Raw genomic sequence first — 18015 nt, 5'->3', positions numbered from 1 at the left:
TATACAACAACTTGTTAGAATTACAAATATTAAGTAATATTTGATTTTTGGTCACAAAATGTATGCAATAAATCTTCATTATAGTTTTAAAATTGACAGGAATTTTATTTATGGAAATACCACAAAATTAAATTAATTCTAAAATATTTTTAGGGGCCAATCTGGTCTATTCCCAGAATCATATGTAGAAAAGATAGAATCTGGTCCTCCAAGTATGCCAGCTCCAGTTTTACCACCCACTCAGCAGGGTTGGGGTTTACCTGGAATGGAACAACCCCATGAACATGATAATCAGGATGATGATGATTGGGATGATTGGGATGATGATAGTACTTATGAAGCGCCTCCTAAAAGTAACAGTAATTATGTGGCAAAAGTAGAACCAGGTAAATAAGCATCCAAAGTTAAATAGTTAGTAAATTTTCTCCTAATCTTATACTTTAAATTAACAAAAGTAACTACTACATATTACTAGATGAAGATATAATAAAATTCAACAATATTAAACATGGAGATGTTGGATAACATTTTGATCTCTGCACTTTGTTGCTAGTAAGACAAAAAATATTTTAGGCTGTTTATCTAAGCCAGTTAAACTTAAACTAAATTATGACTGATCAATAATTACTAAAATAAATTGGATATTAAGTATAATATTGGAAATTATCGTCATTATTTTTTTTAAATCTTTAATTGACTCAATGATCTTATTTATTTAACAGAAAGTGGGATTCTTGAATTTAAAACGAACTTTTATAGAGAATTCAAAATCATATAAATATATGTTTATATGCATGACAGGGTCTTTGGTTTACCAATGTTCAGTTGTGGTAAACTAATTGGAAATACCAGAATAAAAATAAACATGTTACTATTTAAAAATAGGTAATGCAGATTCTTAGTTAAATTTTGTTAAGTTCATCTTATCAGGTATTGCATATTTTGTTAATTTTAATTCTCTATAAAACTCGTCTCTCTTTGTCCTTTGTATAAATGTCTTCCAACTATACTAGGTATAGTTAGTAGAATCTGAAAAATTCGAAAACAGAAAAAAATCTATTGGTATATACTCTCTAAGATGCAAGGTTCTTAAATGGTTTGGAAAAAAAGCACCTATGTCATTTTCAGGATCTTGGATGGTGTGTAACCATCTGTGATCTGTCTAAAGCTTTTGATTGTGTAGACTGTGGAGTACTGCTGTAAAAGCTTGGTTGTTACAGATTTATAGGGCTGGCTTTGAAATGTTTGGAATCCTACGTCTGGTTGCACCCAGAAAGTAGTTATATGTGAATCTTCTTCAGGCATCACTCACTTAAAGAGTGGATTATCACTATCAATGAGGAGCCGATTTCAACTACACAGTCTTGAAGGTTTTTGGGATTGACAATTGATTGCAGACTCAAATTTCAGAAATTCATAATTAAAGTGTGCAGTAGGGTCTCATCAGGTTGCTATGTCTTTAGAATAATTTCTAAGGACTTAGATGTTTACATTGCAAAAAATGCTTATCATGCCCTTGCGGAGTTACATCTTCGCTATGGGGTTTGTTTCTGGGGATCATGTGCCTACTCTTCTCTTAAATACAGTATTTGTTCTGCAAAAAAAAGCAATTAGAGCCCTTTGTGGAGTGAGGTGTCGTGTTTCTTGTCGGCATCTTTTTGTTCAAAATAGAATCTTGACCCTTTGTTGCGTATATACAGTAGTGGCCAAAAGTAGATAGACAAAGCATTATTTTCATTTAATTGTTTAAAGATTTACCCACAGGTCCCCTAGATTTTAAATTATTGTTATTTGTAAGGCGGTCTATAAAAAAATACCAATAAATTTCAGATAAATATTTTGCTTGCTATCAGATAAAGCAATAATATAAATATAGCTGGTCAAAAGTAGATAGACAAAAACAATTTTGGAATTATTTTTTTGTCTAGATATTTATAAAAAAAAATTAGTATAGTATTGCTTCTCTTTAACTCAAGGTGCAACATGCCACGCGGAATTAGATTCTCTCTTGATTTAAGACGCATTATTAATGCATATCGCGCGGGTGATCGTCAAATTGATATTGCTCGTAGATTTGATGTTAAAAGAAAAGCTGTTTGGGCAATTATCAAAAGATATGAAAGGACAGGATCATTAGAGCCAAAAAATAAATCTGGTCAACTAAAAAAAAATGGACATTAGAGCTTTACGCAAATTAAAAAAAAATAGCCAGAATAACCCTTTCATGACTTCTCGTCAAATTGAAGGACTGTAAGACGAAGGTTGGTAGAAGAGAATCTATTTGCACGTAGGCCAGCAAAAAAACCATTGCTTTCAAAAAAGAATCGCTTAGCCCGATTGGAATTTGCCCGTCAGCATATACACTGGACAAAGCATGAATGGAAACTTGTTTGCTGAAGCGACGAATCGAAGTTTAATTTGTTTAATTCCGATGGAATTCAATATGTTAGACGTCCTTCTGGCTAGCGTTTGAATCCCAAGTACACAAAACCCACAGTTAAGCATGGAGGTGGATCAGTGATGGTTTGGGGTTGCTTCTCAGGTTTGGAATGAGCCCGTTACATCGCATAGAGGGCATAATGGACAGCTTTATGTACAGGAATATTCTCAGAGATGTTATGTTGCCCTATGTCGAAGACAATTTACCATTGAGATTCCAATTCCAGCAAGATAATGACCCGAAGCATTCCTCCAAAATTATGGAGCAATTTTTCGAAGAAGAAAAAATACCAGTTTTAAAATGGCCTTCCCAGTCACCCGATCTTAATCCCATCGAAAATTTATGGGAAATTGTAGATCGTGATATTAGGGATACAAACTATTCAAATAAAGGTGAATTATTCAAACGGTTGCAACAGAAATGGAAAAATATTGGTTTTAAACTCATAGACAATCTTATTGAATCAATGCCACGTAGATGTCAGGCTGTAATAGACAGTAATGGGTATTTTACAAAATACTAATATTGTAGATGGTTTAATTTGTAATTTTAAAAAAATACTTTGGAAGAAAAAGAGTATTGGTTTTTTTTTAAATTTGTCTATCTACTTTTGTCCAGCGTATATTTAGTTATTTTTTATTATTTACCAAACTAGGTCGTTGTTTCTAAAGAATGTTTTATATTATTTTTATACATGTTTCTGTTGCCCATAATATACTTAAATATCTTTATTATAGAATTTTTATTTCCTTTGATTAAAAAAAAAAACCATTTGTCTATCTACTTTTGGCCATGCTTGAAACAATAACTATGGTATTCAGAAAGCACCAGCAGGAAATTGTAGGAGGCAGTTTGTTTGGATCTCGTCTTACATACACCCTTTGGGTGCCGATTCCGCATTCAGAGCAGGCGAGAAGTTGTTTTTTAATCACCTTCCTCTGCATATCAGCAAACTTAACTCTTATATTATATTTAAAAACCATTTAAAAAGATTGTTACTTACTAAGGCATCTTTTATATTAGACGAGTTTTTTAATGCTGTTTTGTCCTGATTACAAAATATGTATGTGTGATTTGAAAAAAAAAATTATTGTAGCTCTATTTGCTTTCTGATGTCTATGAGTCCTAAGTTTTACTGACTTAGGTTTTAATATGGCCTTGTCAATAACTCTGTTTAGGACAATAAAGCTACTTTTTGAATTTGAATTTGAAATTGCCGGAAGGCTCTTTATTAGGTCTTTATTGTTTCTCTTATAAGCCTAATCTTTTAGTACTAAAACGCAGATAAGTGATTTGCTGACGATACTACTGTTCTGTTGTATTATTTATACCAAAAAAATAGCTATATCTCTCATTGTAGAAGGCCTTGACAATGTAGGCAAGTACTGTGCGTGTAATCAACTTGTCTTTAATGTTGATAAGACTCATTTTGAGTTTTATATTTGATGTGCACGGTCTTCTGTTTAATGAACACAGATTATTATCAATTCCTGCTCTTCATTAATAGACGATTAGGATAGTAATCATATTAATGTGCTTATCAAACTTAAAGGTCAGATCAAGATATATTCCAAAAAATTTCAACTCAGTTTGGATCTGCGAAACGTGCAAGGTCCCTTAACCCAAAGACACATTCAAAAGGTTGTTAATTCAACTTGTCTTTATAGATTCTCTTTAAATATCAAAGCTGCAAATTTTAAAATAAATATTATTTATAGTTGAATAAATACGTTCAAATTGATCTATACTCTATTTCAGAAGTGTGTAGAGCAATAAAACCTCATTAGGTATGCAAAAGTGGTACCTGGTGATCCACCAATATTTTATGCCACTACCTTAGTTGGGTATTAGTTTCAATGTAAAATTCTTTCTTTTCGTTGATTGCAGGTAGTGCCACCCGGTTTTGGGTCAATTTATGAGTTTTGCCCATTGTTACCCACTGATAAACATTGAAAACGGTTCGCCAAAGGCGTGCAACTGGGACTTGTTTTTTACCTTATAATTAATGTACTTAAATGCTATTTTATTTTAGAAAGTTACTTTTGTTTAAATGGAATAATATATTTTTTTCACAAATTTATTGAACATAATATGTAGAGTAAAACAGTTGAAAATGTCACTTTTGGATCTGGCACTTTTTGAATAGTGTATAACAATTTTAAATTATAATAGATTGTAGTCTTCTTCGTCATCTGACGAACTGTCATCACCTCTTGACATTATAATTAAAGGATCGACTGTCTGATCGATGAGGTTGTCAAGATCCCACATTTTGTCCTCTTGCTTAATTACATGCTGGACTGCTTTTCGCCAATTCTCTGGTGTCGCTTTCGTAATGGCTTGATCAAACAGTAGCTTAACATCTTTCATTTTAAAAGTCGTGTTTTGTCTTGCTACAAATCCTTTTACCTGCGCCCATATCAGTTCTATAGGATTTAGTTCGCAATGATATGGCGGTAAGCGCAGTACAGTTATATTATATTTTTCGGCTATATCTTCCACGGCGTATTTCATGAAACGAGTTTTGTCAGCAGTTCTTTTTTTATCAAATTTGCTTCAGACGCAATACCTTTTGCACTCAGCCAATCGATAATTTCTTGCTTTCTCCAATTTGAAGTTGGCGTCTTCTCTATTCGCCGTGAATGATAGCTTGCGTTATCCATAACCACCACCGAATTAGCCGGAAGAAATTTTATCATTTCACCAAAATAACCTCGAAAACGTCTGAGTTCATGTCTTCATGGTAATCTCCTATGCGAGTCGACTCAAAGGTTAGCAGACCTTCTTTTAAAAATCCCTCTTCGCTTCCAATATGTGTGATTATAAGTCTTTTTCCTTTTCCCGAAGGTACTTTAATACCCGTAGACAGGCCTTCTATGAAAGCTTGGCGAGCACTGGTTATATTTTTGTCTTGCCACATTTTTTGGACTATATAACCTTCGTTAATCCACGTCTCATCAAGATAAAAAACTTTCTTTTGCTCCTTGCGGTACTGCTTGATACTTCTCAAGTATTGTCGTCTCCAACAAACAATTTCGTCGCTCTCCAGTAAAAGTGCTTTGCGGTTATGCTTTTCCCAGGCTCCATTAAAATTTTGTCTATTTGGTGGGTATTTCCTTTTTAAAATAAAAAGAGTGAACTTTTCTTCGAATTATACATTTAGCATTTTCATCAAGGACTTTTGTAGGTCGTCCTGGCTTTTGCTTGGGAGATTCCACTTGACCTGCTACTTTTCTTTCCCGCAACAATTTGAAAATGGTGGACTTTCCAATTCCACTCATTCGAGAACATTTTTCAACAATTTCTTGCACAGTAAAACTAGGGTAATCGTGTTTTATGCAATCATGTACATTTAAAATAATAACTTTTTCACTCAGCGATAGTGGAGAATTTTTAGTACATCTTTTCGTTGGACTGAACACCTTCATTTTTTAAATATTGGGATAATAATATTGTGATTACACTACAGCGTAGCAGTGACTACTAACGTTTAAAATATGATTTAAAAGTATTTATAGTCTGTATATATTACCTGACCCCATTTTTGCATGTTACAAAGCGTTAAAAGATAGGTACCTATACAAAAGGATTAAAAGTATTTATTTAGTATTTAATCTCTTTCAAAATAAAGGCATTTAATCCGTGAAAATTAAATTCATAAATATATTAAGTACCTGCGCCTATGAACTACCACGAAATGTAGCCAAACAGAACGGAATTCCCCTGTTTATTGCTCTATACACTTCTGAAATAGAGTATAATTATATGTAAAATAATTGTAAAAATTAATATCTAAGTTAATAAGTTCTAATGGAAAGCTAGAATATAATTTATAGGCAGTGATTTCAAAATGAAATTTCAAAAAACGTTGCAAAAAAAATTAAAAAAAAACAGAATACACCACAATTTTTTCATTCAGCTGAATTATGTACTATTTAACAGGCTATTGACTAAAGTAATAGTTTATAAATAAAAAATATATTAAGGAAGGAATCCATTCTGGAGTGAAGTGAATATAACATTGAAAAGTTAGTAGGGAAAATCTTTTCTCCACAAATAAAGTGGTAATCCTCTAACTTTAGGAGTGATGCATTTCGGCAAGTGTTCTTGCCATCATCACGGTAAAGTTACAGTATAGGATTTTCACAGAAGTTTAATCATCATAATAGATAAAGACTTCCTAGACTATGATAAGGCGCTAGCTATACGATGTTTATAATTTTCATCTTCGTTATTAGACGTCGCTAAATGCAATACACCATGTCGTTGATTTTAGTAACTATATAAAATAAACATTCCCAAACAATAAGAAATAATACTTTTATAGTTTTTTATAATATTTTTATAATACTTGAAGTATTAGCAATGTGGTAAGCTTTTTATTGCAATCAGCTTTTAGCGATTTCTTCATGCATGTGTGTTATTTTTTTATTCGGAAACGGTGTCTCGTGAGTAAAAAAGTCAACAGACCGAATTTGCCACAAATTAAATAGCGGATTTTAAGAGTATTTTTTATTTTTGGAAAAACCAGTGGCGTATCATTTTTTTGTCTCAAATATTGCGTCTCGATGCAGTACGGATACCACTGGCAGGATTTAAAAATAATAATTTTATGCAAAAAGTTCTTTTTGATGCTTAAAAGCTATGTCCCAAATTTCAAAGAAATATTTGAAGCAGTGTAAAAATGATAAATAAAAAAACTTTTTTTCTTATACTTTTAACACCCTATATTTCGGAGAGGTCTGTATGATAAACTAGATTCTATTTTTGACGTATAAAGTACGTGGTTAAAACTTCTTGGTTAAGATCTAGACCACCCTGTATACCTTTATAGAGGAAGCCAAATTATCATTGTAAAACTCTTACATTGTCAAGAAAAATCTCTAAAAGTTAAGAATATTTGTTAAAAAAAAGAGAGATGACTGTTTGGTACTAACCAATGTCAATTGCTCTCTCTCACATACATAATGATCTAATCTATCACCCTCTTTAAAACAGTTCGATGTTATTTATGCCATTTTACGATTTTTAGGACACACCGCGGAACAAAACCAAAACATTAACCAACAGTTTGTCCTTAATAGACAAAGTATGCAAAGCGATACCATTTCTTTATCGGGTGGAGCTGGAGCAACAGGGGATAACAAAGGAACTATCACCAAAAAGAGCCTAAACATATTTTCGAGTACCGTAAGAAGTGGCCTTGAGGGCTACATATTAGGTTAGTTCATAAACAAATATTTAAACTCGAATATGATTAATATGTTAATTGCTTTTAATATAATAATTAATTTAGCGGGTTGGGAAAGGGCGGGAAGACTTTTCTCCACAAATGAAAATGCCAATCTTTTTGTCAAGAGTTATGCATTTCAATGAGTTCACTCATCATCATCAGACTCAAATTTATTTTTTCTTTTGAGAGAAACACATTAAAATAATAAACAGTAAGTCAAAATTAAAAGGTACAACAAAAATTAACGAAATTACAAACAAAAGTCAAAGTTTTAAAAAACCTTACCTAACACTACATAGCTGTGATGTTAACATGAAAAACAGTAGTTGTTGGGATTTAAACCACTTTTCTTTAACTTTCAATATTAAGTATAAAATAAAGGCCAACTGATAATCTAAAAAATGATTAAGCATTTATATATTCCAGGAACTGAATAGTCGTTTACGGCCAAATTCGGTAAAATAATATTATAAGAAAAGAGTCGAGCGACACACGTCCCACCAGTACCACGTTCGGTCCGCGCCACCCTTCTTGCTCGAAATTAATTGCATTTTTAACATTGCACAACTAAGTAAATTTGTTCTCCTGTTTTCCCCCTTTTTGGAATTATTTGATTATTACTTTAAGTTTCGTAATTCTTCAAGAACCATTTAGTTAATAAATGCAGAGGTGTTGATCCAGAAAGTGTTTGTTCTTTTTGTTACACGGATGAATTACTGGTCCTTCGCTGGGTATGGGAGCCTGGTTAAAATATCAATAAACTCATAATAAGAACCAGCTAAGTAGCATTGGAGGATTGGGCAGACACATCCAGTAATTATGATAATAAAATCAACAGACAGTAAATGGCGCGACATTTAGTAAACGCAGTTAAAACTACGGTTTGAACATGAAAGATAAATCTATAACGATAAAGGCGAATAAGCTCGAATTATTATTGAACGTCGACAGAGTACTATAGTAGCGCGGGGAGGGGGAAGTATGAATGATAAGTATTTCTTAAGAAGGATATTATTTATTTATTGGAAGTCAGAAGGTAGTGTGTACTTAAGGAGTTAAAAAACAGATTGCTATCAAACTTAGTCTATTCACTGACACAAACAAAATCTGGTGATTTTATGGCTTTATTAATTTAGACTAATTTAGACGATCTCTAAAAGGTCCATTCTTAAGTTTTTCTGACAACATGAAGAACTTTTGTGTCTGCCTCCGGTACGAACCTATGTCTAGCCTCGATGATATGGTTGGCGAAAGGTGAAGAAGTATTATTAATAAACTTATTTATGTTATTTTCTATTATAATATTATCTTTATTATTAATCTATTATTATTTATTTTCTATTATAGTTTGGTATGTTCTTTTACTCTAGTTTCAATTCTCCTTCCTCTTTGCCCGATGTAGCACACATTAGTCAGGATGGAAACATTTCAGAGCATTCAGAACAGAAGCAGTAGCCCATGCCTATGTAAAAAGAGTCGATCCAATTAGATCCAGGCCTAGTAGCTCTTCAATGGCTGGCGCCAATTCTGAAGCAAAATCACACCCCAGGTCAACACCACAATCTATCCATTAACCCAACCCTAGCAGGCAGACTGTCATAGATCAGTGGGACTTCTTTTGAAGCTTCTTCACTGCAGCTGATAGATGTCAGTGGCTGTATTTGGGCAGGTGCAATCTGGACACTAGTGAGCAACAAATATTAAACTACCTTGAAAGGCAACTGAACACCTCAGATGTTAAATGTGTCACACTGGATAGGAATAAGGATGTTGTATCCTTTAAGATAGTGGTAAAAGAGTGCCTACTAAAGGGACTACTTGACCCGAATCTCTGCCCAGCAGGAATAGCGGTTAAGGAATTTCGTCCTGAGTTCGCACTCAGGGCTGAGGGGCGAATTTTCAGCTAGACTCAACACTGTCTCAGCGTCCACAGTAGATGATGGGTTGTTCTTTTATCAGAACGTGAGGGGCTTAAAAACTAAACTAAAGGAATTTCTCTGAGCTGCTCAATCGGAATACTACCACATTCTTGCCCTAACAGAAACTTGGCTGGATCCGGCAGTCAACGACGGTGAATTCCTTAGTTCCAACTACTGCGTGTATAGAATAGACCGCAACACTGGCAACAGCTCGAAAAGTAGAGGCAGGGGTGTGCTCCTAGCATTAAGCAACACCCTAAAATCCCATCGTTTGCCAATTCACTTAAAGAAATCTGGATCTCTATGTGTCTTGGTGATAGTGAGGAATATTGCATTGGCTGCATTTACATTCCTCCATCCATGGATCTATCTGTATATGCGAAGCATTGTGACTCTGTGACCAAAGCTTGTGAGTGCTTCAAAAATGTTCTTATTGTTGGTGACTTTAACCTTTCAAATATTACATGGTTACCAAGTTAAGATAAATATGGCTTAAGCCCAAATAATGTTATGTCCGATAAAGAAAACCTTTTATGTGACACATTCACTTTCCTAGGTTTAATGCAGCTCAATGCGGTGGTTAATGATCATGGAACAATTCTTCACCTTTGTTTTACAACCTTTTATTCCAACTTAACAGCTAAATGTAATGGTCTAATCGGGCCAGATCCTTATCATCCTGCTCTTGAGCTGCAAATAGTACCAAATAAATTACCAAATAGTAACGTCAATTACTTCGATCTACTAGTAACCTATTCTTATGACTTTAATGAAGCTTATTTCATATCCATAAATAACTACTTTTCTACATTTAACTGGCTCTTTATTATTGTTAACGATAACTTAAATATCACTATTGCAAACTTCTATTCCGTTGTTTATGATTGTTTGAATCAGTACGTGCCTATAAAAAAACACGCTCTTAAAAAACACTACCCACCATGGTTTTCGAGAGAATCAAAAAGTCTCGTTCGAAAAAATGGCACACAGAAGGTACAGACAATCGGGATCAACAACTGATTACTTAAATTTTAGTGCTCTACGCTCTGAGTGTCGTACATTATCTAGTGAATGCTACAGACATTACATTGAGAGAGCCGAAAATGCAATAGAAAACGATAGCAAAACTTTTTGGAAATTTGTAAAGCTTCATTCCAACCAAGGCACTACTACTGTTTCAAATGAGATGTTCCTTCATGACCTTAGGGCTGATACCGGTATTTCTATTGCAAACCTCTCTGACACCCACTTTTCATCTGTATTTGACAAGAATACTAACCCTTTTAATGCTTCAGGCAGCTTTGATACCTCATATAAATGTAATCATATCAACCAGGCGTCCCTCAGTCCTACTACAGTTGAAACATCATTAGATAAACTGGATAACAGAAAGGGAGCAGGTCCCGATGGAATTCCAGACAGGCCTTTAAAAGGGTGCTGCCACTCCCTCTTCCTTCCACTTTTTCATATTTTTAATCTGTCCCTAACATCTGGAATTTCTCCAGATGATTGGAATGTATGTCCTATTTATAAATCTGGAAATAAAAATGATGTAACTAATTATCGTCCCAGTGGATACTAAAATACTCTGTGCAATTCCTAAGCTGTTTGAGCACTGTATAGAGGAGAACCACTTCTACACACATTCAGTCTGACACATTTCAGAAAATAATTGGGGATCAACAACATGGACTCGGCAGAGGTCGCTCTGTGGATACAAACTTGTTTATTTTTAGCAACTACATCTTTAAATCCTTTGCCGACGGTAATGAAACACATGCGATATACACGGACTTTAGTAAAGCCTTTGATAAGGTTAACTCTAATATTCTTATCTCTCATATTTCAGATCTTAGCGGCTCCCTTTTACTTTGTATTAAGTCTTATCTGATGGATAGAGAACAGCGGGTTAAGATTGGTGGTTTTTTGTCGCACCCATTTTCGACAACTTCAGGGGTCCCACAGAGCTCCCACTTAGGACCATTGTTGTTTAGTCTTATTATCAATCGTCTTGGCTCCCTATTAAAATCTGAGTTCTTGCTGATGATCGACGGATTTCTTCCTCTCAAGATCATTTGGTGCTCCAGAGAGATATAAACAAAGTGTTTTCCTGGTGTAAGTTGAATGGAATGTCATTAAATATCAAGAAATGTGGATTCATGAGATTTTCTTGTTCAAGTTTCTTGTTCAAATCAAGGGTCTCCGCTTACTTGTCAATATGTTATTGAAGGTATCTCCTTAAAGCAGCTTGACTCATTCAAGGATTTAGGTGTCTTTTTTGATTCGAGACTTACTTTTTCCAACCACTTCAAGTATACTATAAACAGAGCTAATAAACTGCTTGGATTTATCAAAAGATATTGCAAAGACTTCACCAATGTGTTAGCATTCAAGTCACTATATATTTATCTAGTCAGATCTCTTCTTACCCTAGTCCCACTCTTTAGGTTAAGCTTAGCTAAGTACTGTTTATTAGAAGTATGATAGCTCACACATAATTAACTGTCTGAGTGCCTCAATAAAAATTTTGACAACCTCTTCTCCCCGTGCTACTATAGTACTCTGTCGACGTTCAATAATAATTCGAGCTTATTCGCCTTTATCGTTATAGATTTATCTTTCATGTTCAAACCTTAGTTTTAACTACGTTAACTAGATGTCGCGCCATTAACTGTTTGTTGATTTTATTATCATAATTACTGTTTTTCATGGTAACATCACAGCTATGTAGTGTTAGGTAAGGTTTTTTAAAACTTCTACTTTTGATTGTAATTTCATTAAATTTTGTTGTACCTTTTAATTTTGGCTTACTGTTTGTTATTTTGATGTGCTTCTCTCAAAAGAAAAAAAATTTTAGAGTCTGATGATGATGAGTGAACTCATTGAAATACATGCAACTCTTAAAAAGACAAAAAGATTGTCATTTGTGGAGAAAAGTTTTCCCGCCCTTCTTAACCCGCTATATTATAACCACTCCACTTCAAGAATGGACTTCTATTTACTAATAATTAATTTATAGGTCTCACCAAAGATAACTCAAACACATCGACAAAACTTTTCCACATATACAGAGACAGTGACGATCAGTTAGGCAGATGGGAGCACATCTCCAATCCTTATACCGTTCAAATAACGTCGCGGAGCAAGGCGTCAAAAATGGGTGGTCTCAAATCATTTATAGCTTATCAGCTAATACCGTCTTTTACTAATATTGAAGTGTCTAGGAGATATAAACATTTTGATTGGTTACATGACCGGTTATCGGAAAAGTTTAATTTGATAGCGATACCACCTTTGCCAGATAAACAGGTATGTTAAATTAAGCATATTTTTAAGATCTCTTATTATAACAATTGATTATATTCAAGGAGCCTTTGAGAATTTCTCTTTTTAAATTCGTTGAATACCCTAATGATTATTTTTCAAATCTGAACTAAATAAAATTCATTATAGGTTTCAGGGAGATACGAGGAATCTTTCATTGAACACCGCCGGTCACAACTTCAAGAATTCATTAATTATATGTGTAGACATCCAGTTTTATCGACTTGCGACGTTTGGATACATTTTCTAACTTGTACTGACGAAAAACAGTGGAAACAGGGTAAAAGAAACGCAGAAAAGGATCAACTTACAGGGGCCAACTTTTGCCTATGTATAGATGCCCCTGAAAAAGAAATAATGCCATCGCTAGTGGAAGTTAAATTGGATGAAAATCTAAAATATGTGGATAAAATGGATCAATGTATTAAAAACCTGATGCACGTGGCTCAAGATCAGCACAAGAAATATACGAATATGTATCAGAGAGAGTTTGAGAGAATAGGCGATGCGTTTTGTGCATTAGGATTTGCATTTGAGTATAATCAGCAAGGAATGTTTTCCAAGGCTTCAGTGGGTAAGAAATTTAATTATAAAAATACTAGAAATAGATTTTTAAACCATAGAAATGTAGAGAGATCATTACAGTAAAAAAAAATATTTTCTAAAAATTTAGTAGCATAAATTTTTCCTTAAGAAATATTAGAGATTCCAATGAATATAAACCTTTTATAAAGTAGTTTATTATTACATATTTACTAAATTTCTTAGTCATAAAAACCGTATTCTAGTAATTTTTTAGTATTTTCTTGCAATTTATTGGCCATAATTGGCTATAAGATTATGTCTCTGATGTTTTGGTAATTTTATGTTTGTAAAATAGTTAAAATTTGTTACGTACTGAATAATTTTGTTGCAATAAAATTGAATTTGAAAAAAAGTAAAAAGATTTAAGGAAAATAATATAAACTAATAAAAACAAAGATTTTTTTATTTATTAAAACAACGATTATTAGTTTATTGAGTTCTGCTCCAGGGTGAAATCTTTAATTATGGTGTGGAATAAAAAGACCAGAACTTCACAAAAAGATCATTTTTTAGAACAAAAAATTTTGAATCAGTTGGTCGACATTTTGTGGACGTAGCACACGTATAGTTAAGTTCAGAGATCTATTAGAATCTTTGATGTACCGCGAATAGTCCGTGTGCCGGTGTTGCTTGTATTGTCGCATGACATGCATGTTTAAATCGCAAAATTTTATGTGGAAAGAGTCATAAAGTAATATTCTAAGCGATATTTAATCATTTCATTAAATAAATAAATGTTTTAAGCATTTTTTAAGAATTTATACATTTGATTCGTAAAATTTGACTACATGCGCCCACGTACTATTTTGTTAAACGCCTGACCTTAATCACAGCCACTCAAGCGTGAAAAGTTGCACAGGTCCGGCCTTCAAATTTATTTGTATTTAAAACTTTATTATTCGGGATTTTTGGGTTTAGTTTTATTAAGTTAGAAATTCAGGATAGTTGATAGCAAGATAATATTTAATTTAAATGTAAGATTTAAGTACGTAAAATGAGTTTAACCAAAAATTTTAATTTAATAAGTTTAGTTTTTAGCGCCATCAGTCTCTTATAACAAGTGATGAGAGAATAGGTGATACGAATTACTTGGGCCTATTTATTCTGTGGATTAAGGCATTAAATATTTACTTTTTGACACAAAAGTGTAAAATGTTTTGGTTTGTCTTAAAATTTTATATATTTCCTTTTTTTGGGAATTGAGATTTATTTTTACATGGTGGTGATTATTAATGGGGATTTTGGCTGCCATATTTAATGTCCTTTATTATAGTTTTTTTTAAAAATTAATACATATTCTGATATAATATTATAATAATATACTTATTAAAACCCTCCATCTCTATATTTAGTACCAACTTCTTTTGATAAAAAGTAAATATGTAGTCAGAAAATTGGAAGTATATTTTTTAAAATAAACTTTTACATTAAAAATCATCTAGCTGTCTATACTTTATGCGTTTAAAAGACACAAGTTTTACTTATTAAAAAACGCACTTTACATCCTGAATGTAATATTTATTAATTTGTTTGCCTCATTAGTTGATATGCATATTAGGAGAGATTAGATAAAAATTAACAAAAATAAATGCTTATACTAAAAACTAAAAATCTTATACAAAACACTACAATTTAAGTATACTGGATCCTACAGTGAGGAAAAATAGACAAACTCGTTTAAGATTCGCAAAAGAACACTTACATTGGACCTATAATCAATGGAAAAACGTTTTATGGTCATATAAAAGTAAGTTCAATTTATTTGGGTCAGATGGTATGAGATGGGTTAGACGTCCCGAGAATGAAAAATTCAACCCAAAGTACACTATTCCCACAATCAAACATGGAGGCGGTAAAGTGTTGATGTGGGGATGTATTTCCGGGCATGGCGTTGGTCCACTGGTGAGAATAGAGGGGATCATGAATAGCCAATATTATCTAAACATCTTAGGGAATAATATGCTTCCCTACGCCGAGGATAATTTGCCGTTAATTTGGAAATTCCAGTATGATATTCCAGTATGATGTAACCACCCCAAGCACAACTCTAAACTTGGTAAAAATTTCCTAACCTCTCAACAAATTCAAGTTCTGAAGTGGACAGCTCAAAGTCCAGATTTAAATCCCATCGAGAACTTGTGGGAGCACCTAGACAAAAAAGTTCGACAAAAAAATCCGAATAAGTTCCGAAATCCTAAAAGAAGCATGGAGTGAAATTTTCGGAGATATTATACACAATCTTCTTGAATCTATGCCAAGACGTTGTGAAGAATAACGGTTATGCCACAAAGTATTAGTGTGCTTTTATCCACATTTTGTATTATCACATAATTATGTCATAAAAATAAAAAGTTTCTCCATTTTTGTCCTTAGAGAAAATAAATTTTGTTTGCATATTTTGTAATAAATTATTTGTTTTCAATTTTTTTTCGTTACTATTATTTTCGTCACTACTAGATATAACCATAAACATTATTTACAATTACTTCGAATTGGTTTTAATAAGAAAAAAATAAAAATATTAAAAGTTTCTCCACTTTTGGCCGGCACTGTATATCATGCGACAATAAATATGACATAGGCGCACGGACTAGTTAGTGCGGCATCTGCGACACATCAAAGATCCTAATAGATCTCTGAACTGGACTTTAGTAAAGTATACATATTATCTCGAAAGAATTCCGCGGCTATGCGGTTTTGGGAATGCAGTTTTAAATAAAACAATAACAATAACGTCGTTTATTATGCAACAATCTGATAAAGTAAAAACCATTACATAAAAAGTGAACATTTCCACAGTGTTCTTTCATGTTACCTAAGAGACAAAAAAAACAAGAAAGCATATATAGAGTGTCCAACACAAAACAGTCCACCGTGAAAAAAATCTTGAAAAATAAAATGTTTAGTCAAACACGGCCGAATACGCCAAATTTAATTTTGAGGGCGACGTTTATTGACAAAAATTGCGTTTCTCTAACGCCATCTCCTCAACCTATTTTATTAAATTATTATTTTATTATTATGTTGAAAATGATCTCCTCGGACCTCCATACAAAAATACAATTATTGTTATTCAAAACGTCTACGCACATTTCGGACGTTCTTAACTGGGATTCCTTAACAATTCTATTTCGAAGATCTTCAAGGGACTCAGGCTTTGTTGCAAAGACTTTGGTTTTTAGATAACTTCATAAAAAAACCCAAAGCGGTAAGATCAGGAGACCATTCTACGGTACCTCTGCGGCCAATCCATCGTCCAGAAAATACGTCGTTTAAAAAATGACGAACGGCAGCAGCATAATGTGGTGGTGCCCCATCTTGTCGAAACATCAGCTCATTTTCTAGACGTTATCATCTTGTTCAAGTTATTCTGAGATTGATGGCGCCCTGCAGAAGTCCCAAGTCATTTTCAGCATTAAGATTTGTATTAATAAAAAAAAGGTCCAATAATATGATCTCCCAGGATACTAGCCCATACTTGTTTTGAGGTTGGTGCGTATGTGTTTCTCGAAATAAATGAGGATTAGTGTCACTCCAGTATCAACAAGTGTGACTATTGACTTCACCATGTAAATAAATGGATCATTCGTCCGAGAAACAGACATTGTACAGGAAATTTTTCTCACATTTAAACTTATCACTAAAGTACTCACAAAATTGTACATAACGATCAAAATCATCGTCATTTAGCTCATGTACTAGTTTGATTCTGTAGCCGTGATGATGGGATTAAGTCTCTTGCTATAGTCTAGCAATACAAGACAGGAGATAAGTGAGACGTCCATGTTCTTGGAAATGTGACTGGTAACCTTGCTTAGAGCTGTTAATGTACTCTGCCAAGCCCTGAAGCCGAACTGATTTGTAGGCAATAGGTGTCTTGGTGCAACAAAGTTATTGATTTTGTCTAATACTATCTCTAGCCCAACTATTTTCGCAAGTATTGGTAGAATGCTTATAGGTCTAAGCTCATCGAATGAGATAATCCTTGCTCCCTTGGGAAGAGCTCTTATTACTGCACTTTTTCATATGGCTGGATAATCCCGTTTCCAAACAAAGAATAAAAATCTTAGCCAACACGGGTGCAACATAGTTAATACTAACAGCAATATGTCATACCCCATATCGTCAAAACCTGTACATTTTGATTTTATCAAAGAGAATGATTTATTAATATTATAAATAATTTAAGATATTTCTTTAAAGTGAAAAGATTATTCGGTCTACATGAAAGTCGGCTTTAGCGGTATGAAAAAATATTAAATTCTTATTACTAGTGCTGTCATTTATCATCCTATTGATCAAGTCATTCACAAAATTGGTCGTATTAAAATCTATACATGAAATTTTCCTAGGAGTAAATTTGTTATGTTATAAAAATATATTCAATTAACTTACAGTTGAACTTGTGCATCCGCAAAGTAGCGGAGAAATTTAATAAAAATGAAATGGACCCTTTCTGAAAAAAATGCATGAACCCGTCGATTTTAATATTGGGTTTAGCGTTTTTCTACTTG

General features: G+C 33.3%; 2 protein-coding genes across 2 annotated transcripts in view; both read left to right on the top strand.

Annotated features, from left to right (window-relative positions):
- Positions 1-18015, top strand: part of LOC126737770 (CD151 antigen-like) — a 102000-nt gene that overhangs the window by 39193 nt on the left and 44792 nt on the right. The gene's annotated exons all lie outside the window — the stretch shown is intronic.
- Positions 1-18015, top strand: part of LOC126737748 (sorting nexin lst-4) — a 30152-nt gene that overhangs the window by 5252 nt on the left and 6885 nt on the right. The window contains exons 2-5 of the mRNA XM_050442769.1: positions 154-386; positions 7473-7661; positions 12612-12901; positions 13046-13490. Of these exons, the coding sequence (XP_050298726.1) occupies positions 154-386; positions 7473-7661; positions 12612-12901; positions 13046-13490 (1157 nt within the window). The remainder of the gene's footprint in view (positions 1-153; positions 387-7472; positions 7662-12611; positions 12902-13045; positions 13491-18015) is intronic.

Source organism: Anthonomus grandis, chromosome 6 (genome assembly GCF_022605725.1).
Source record: "Anthonomus grandis grandis chromosome 6, icAntGran1.3, whole genome shotgun sequence".
Taxonomy (NCBI): Eukaryota; Metazoa; Arthropoda; class Insecta; order Coleoptera; family Curculionidae; genus Anthonomus; species Anthonomus grandis.
The sequence above is the reverse complement of the archived record's forward strand: the minus strand, read 5'-3'. Positions and strand labels throughout refer to the sequence as shown.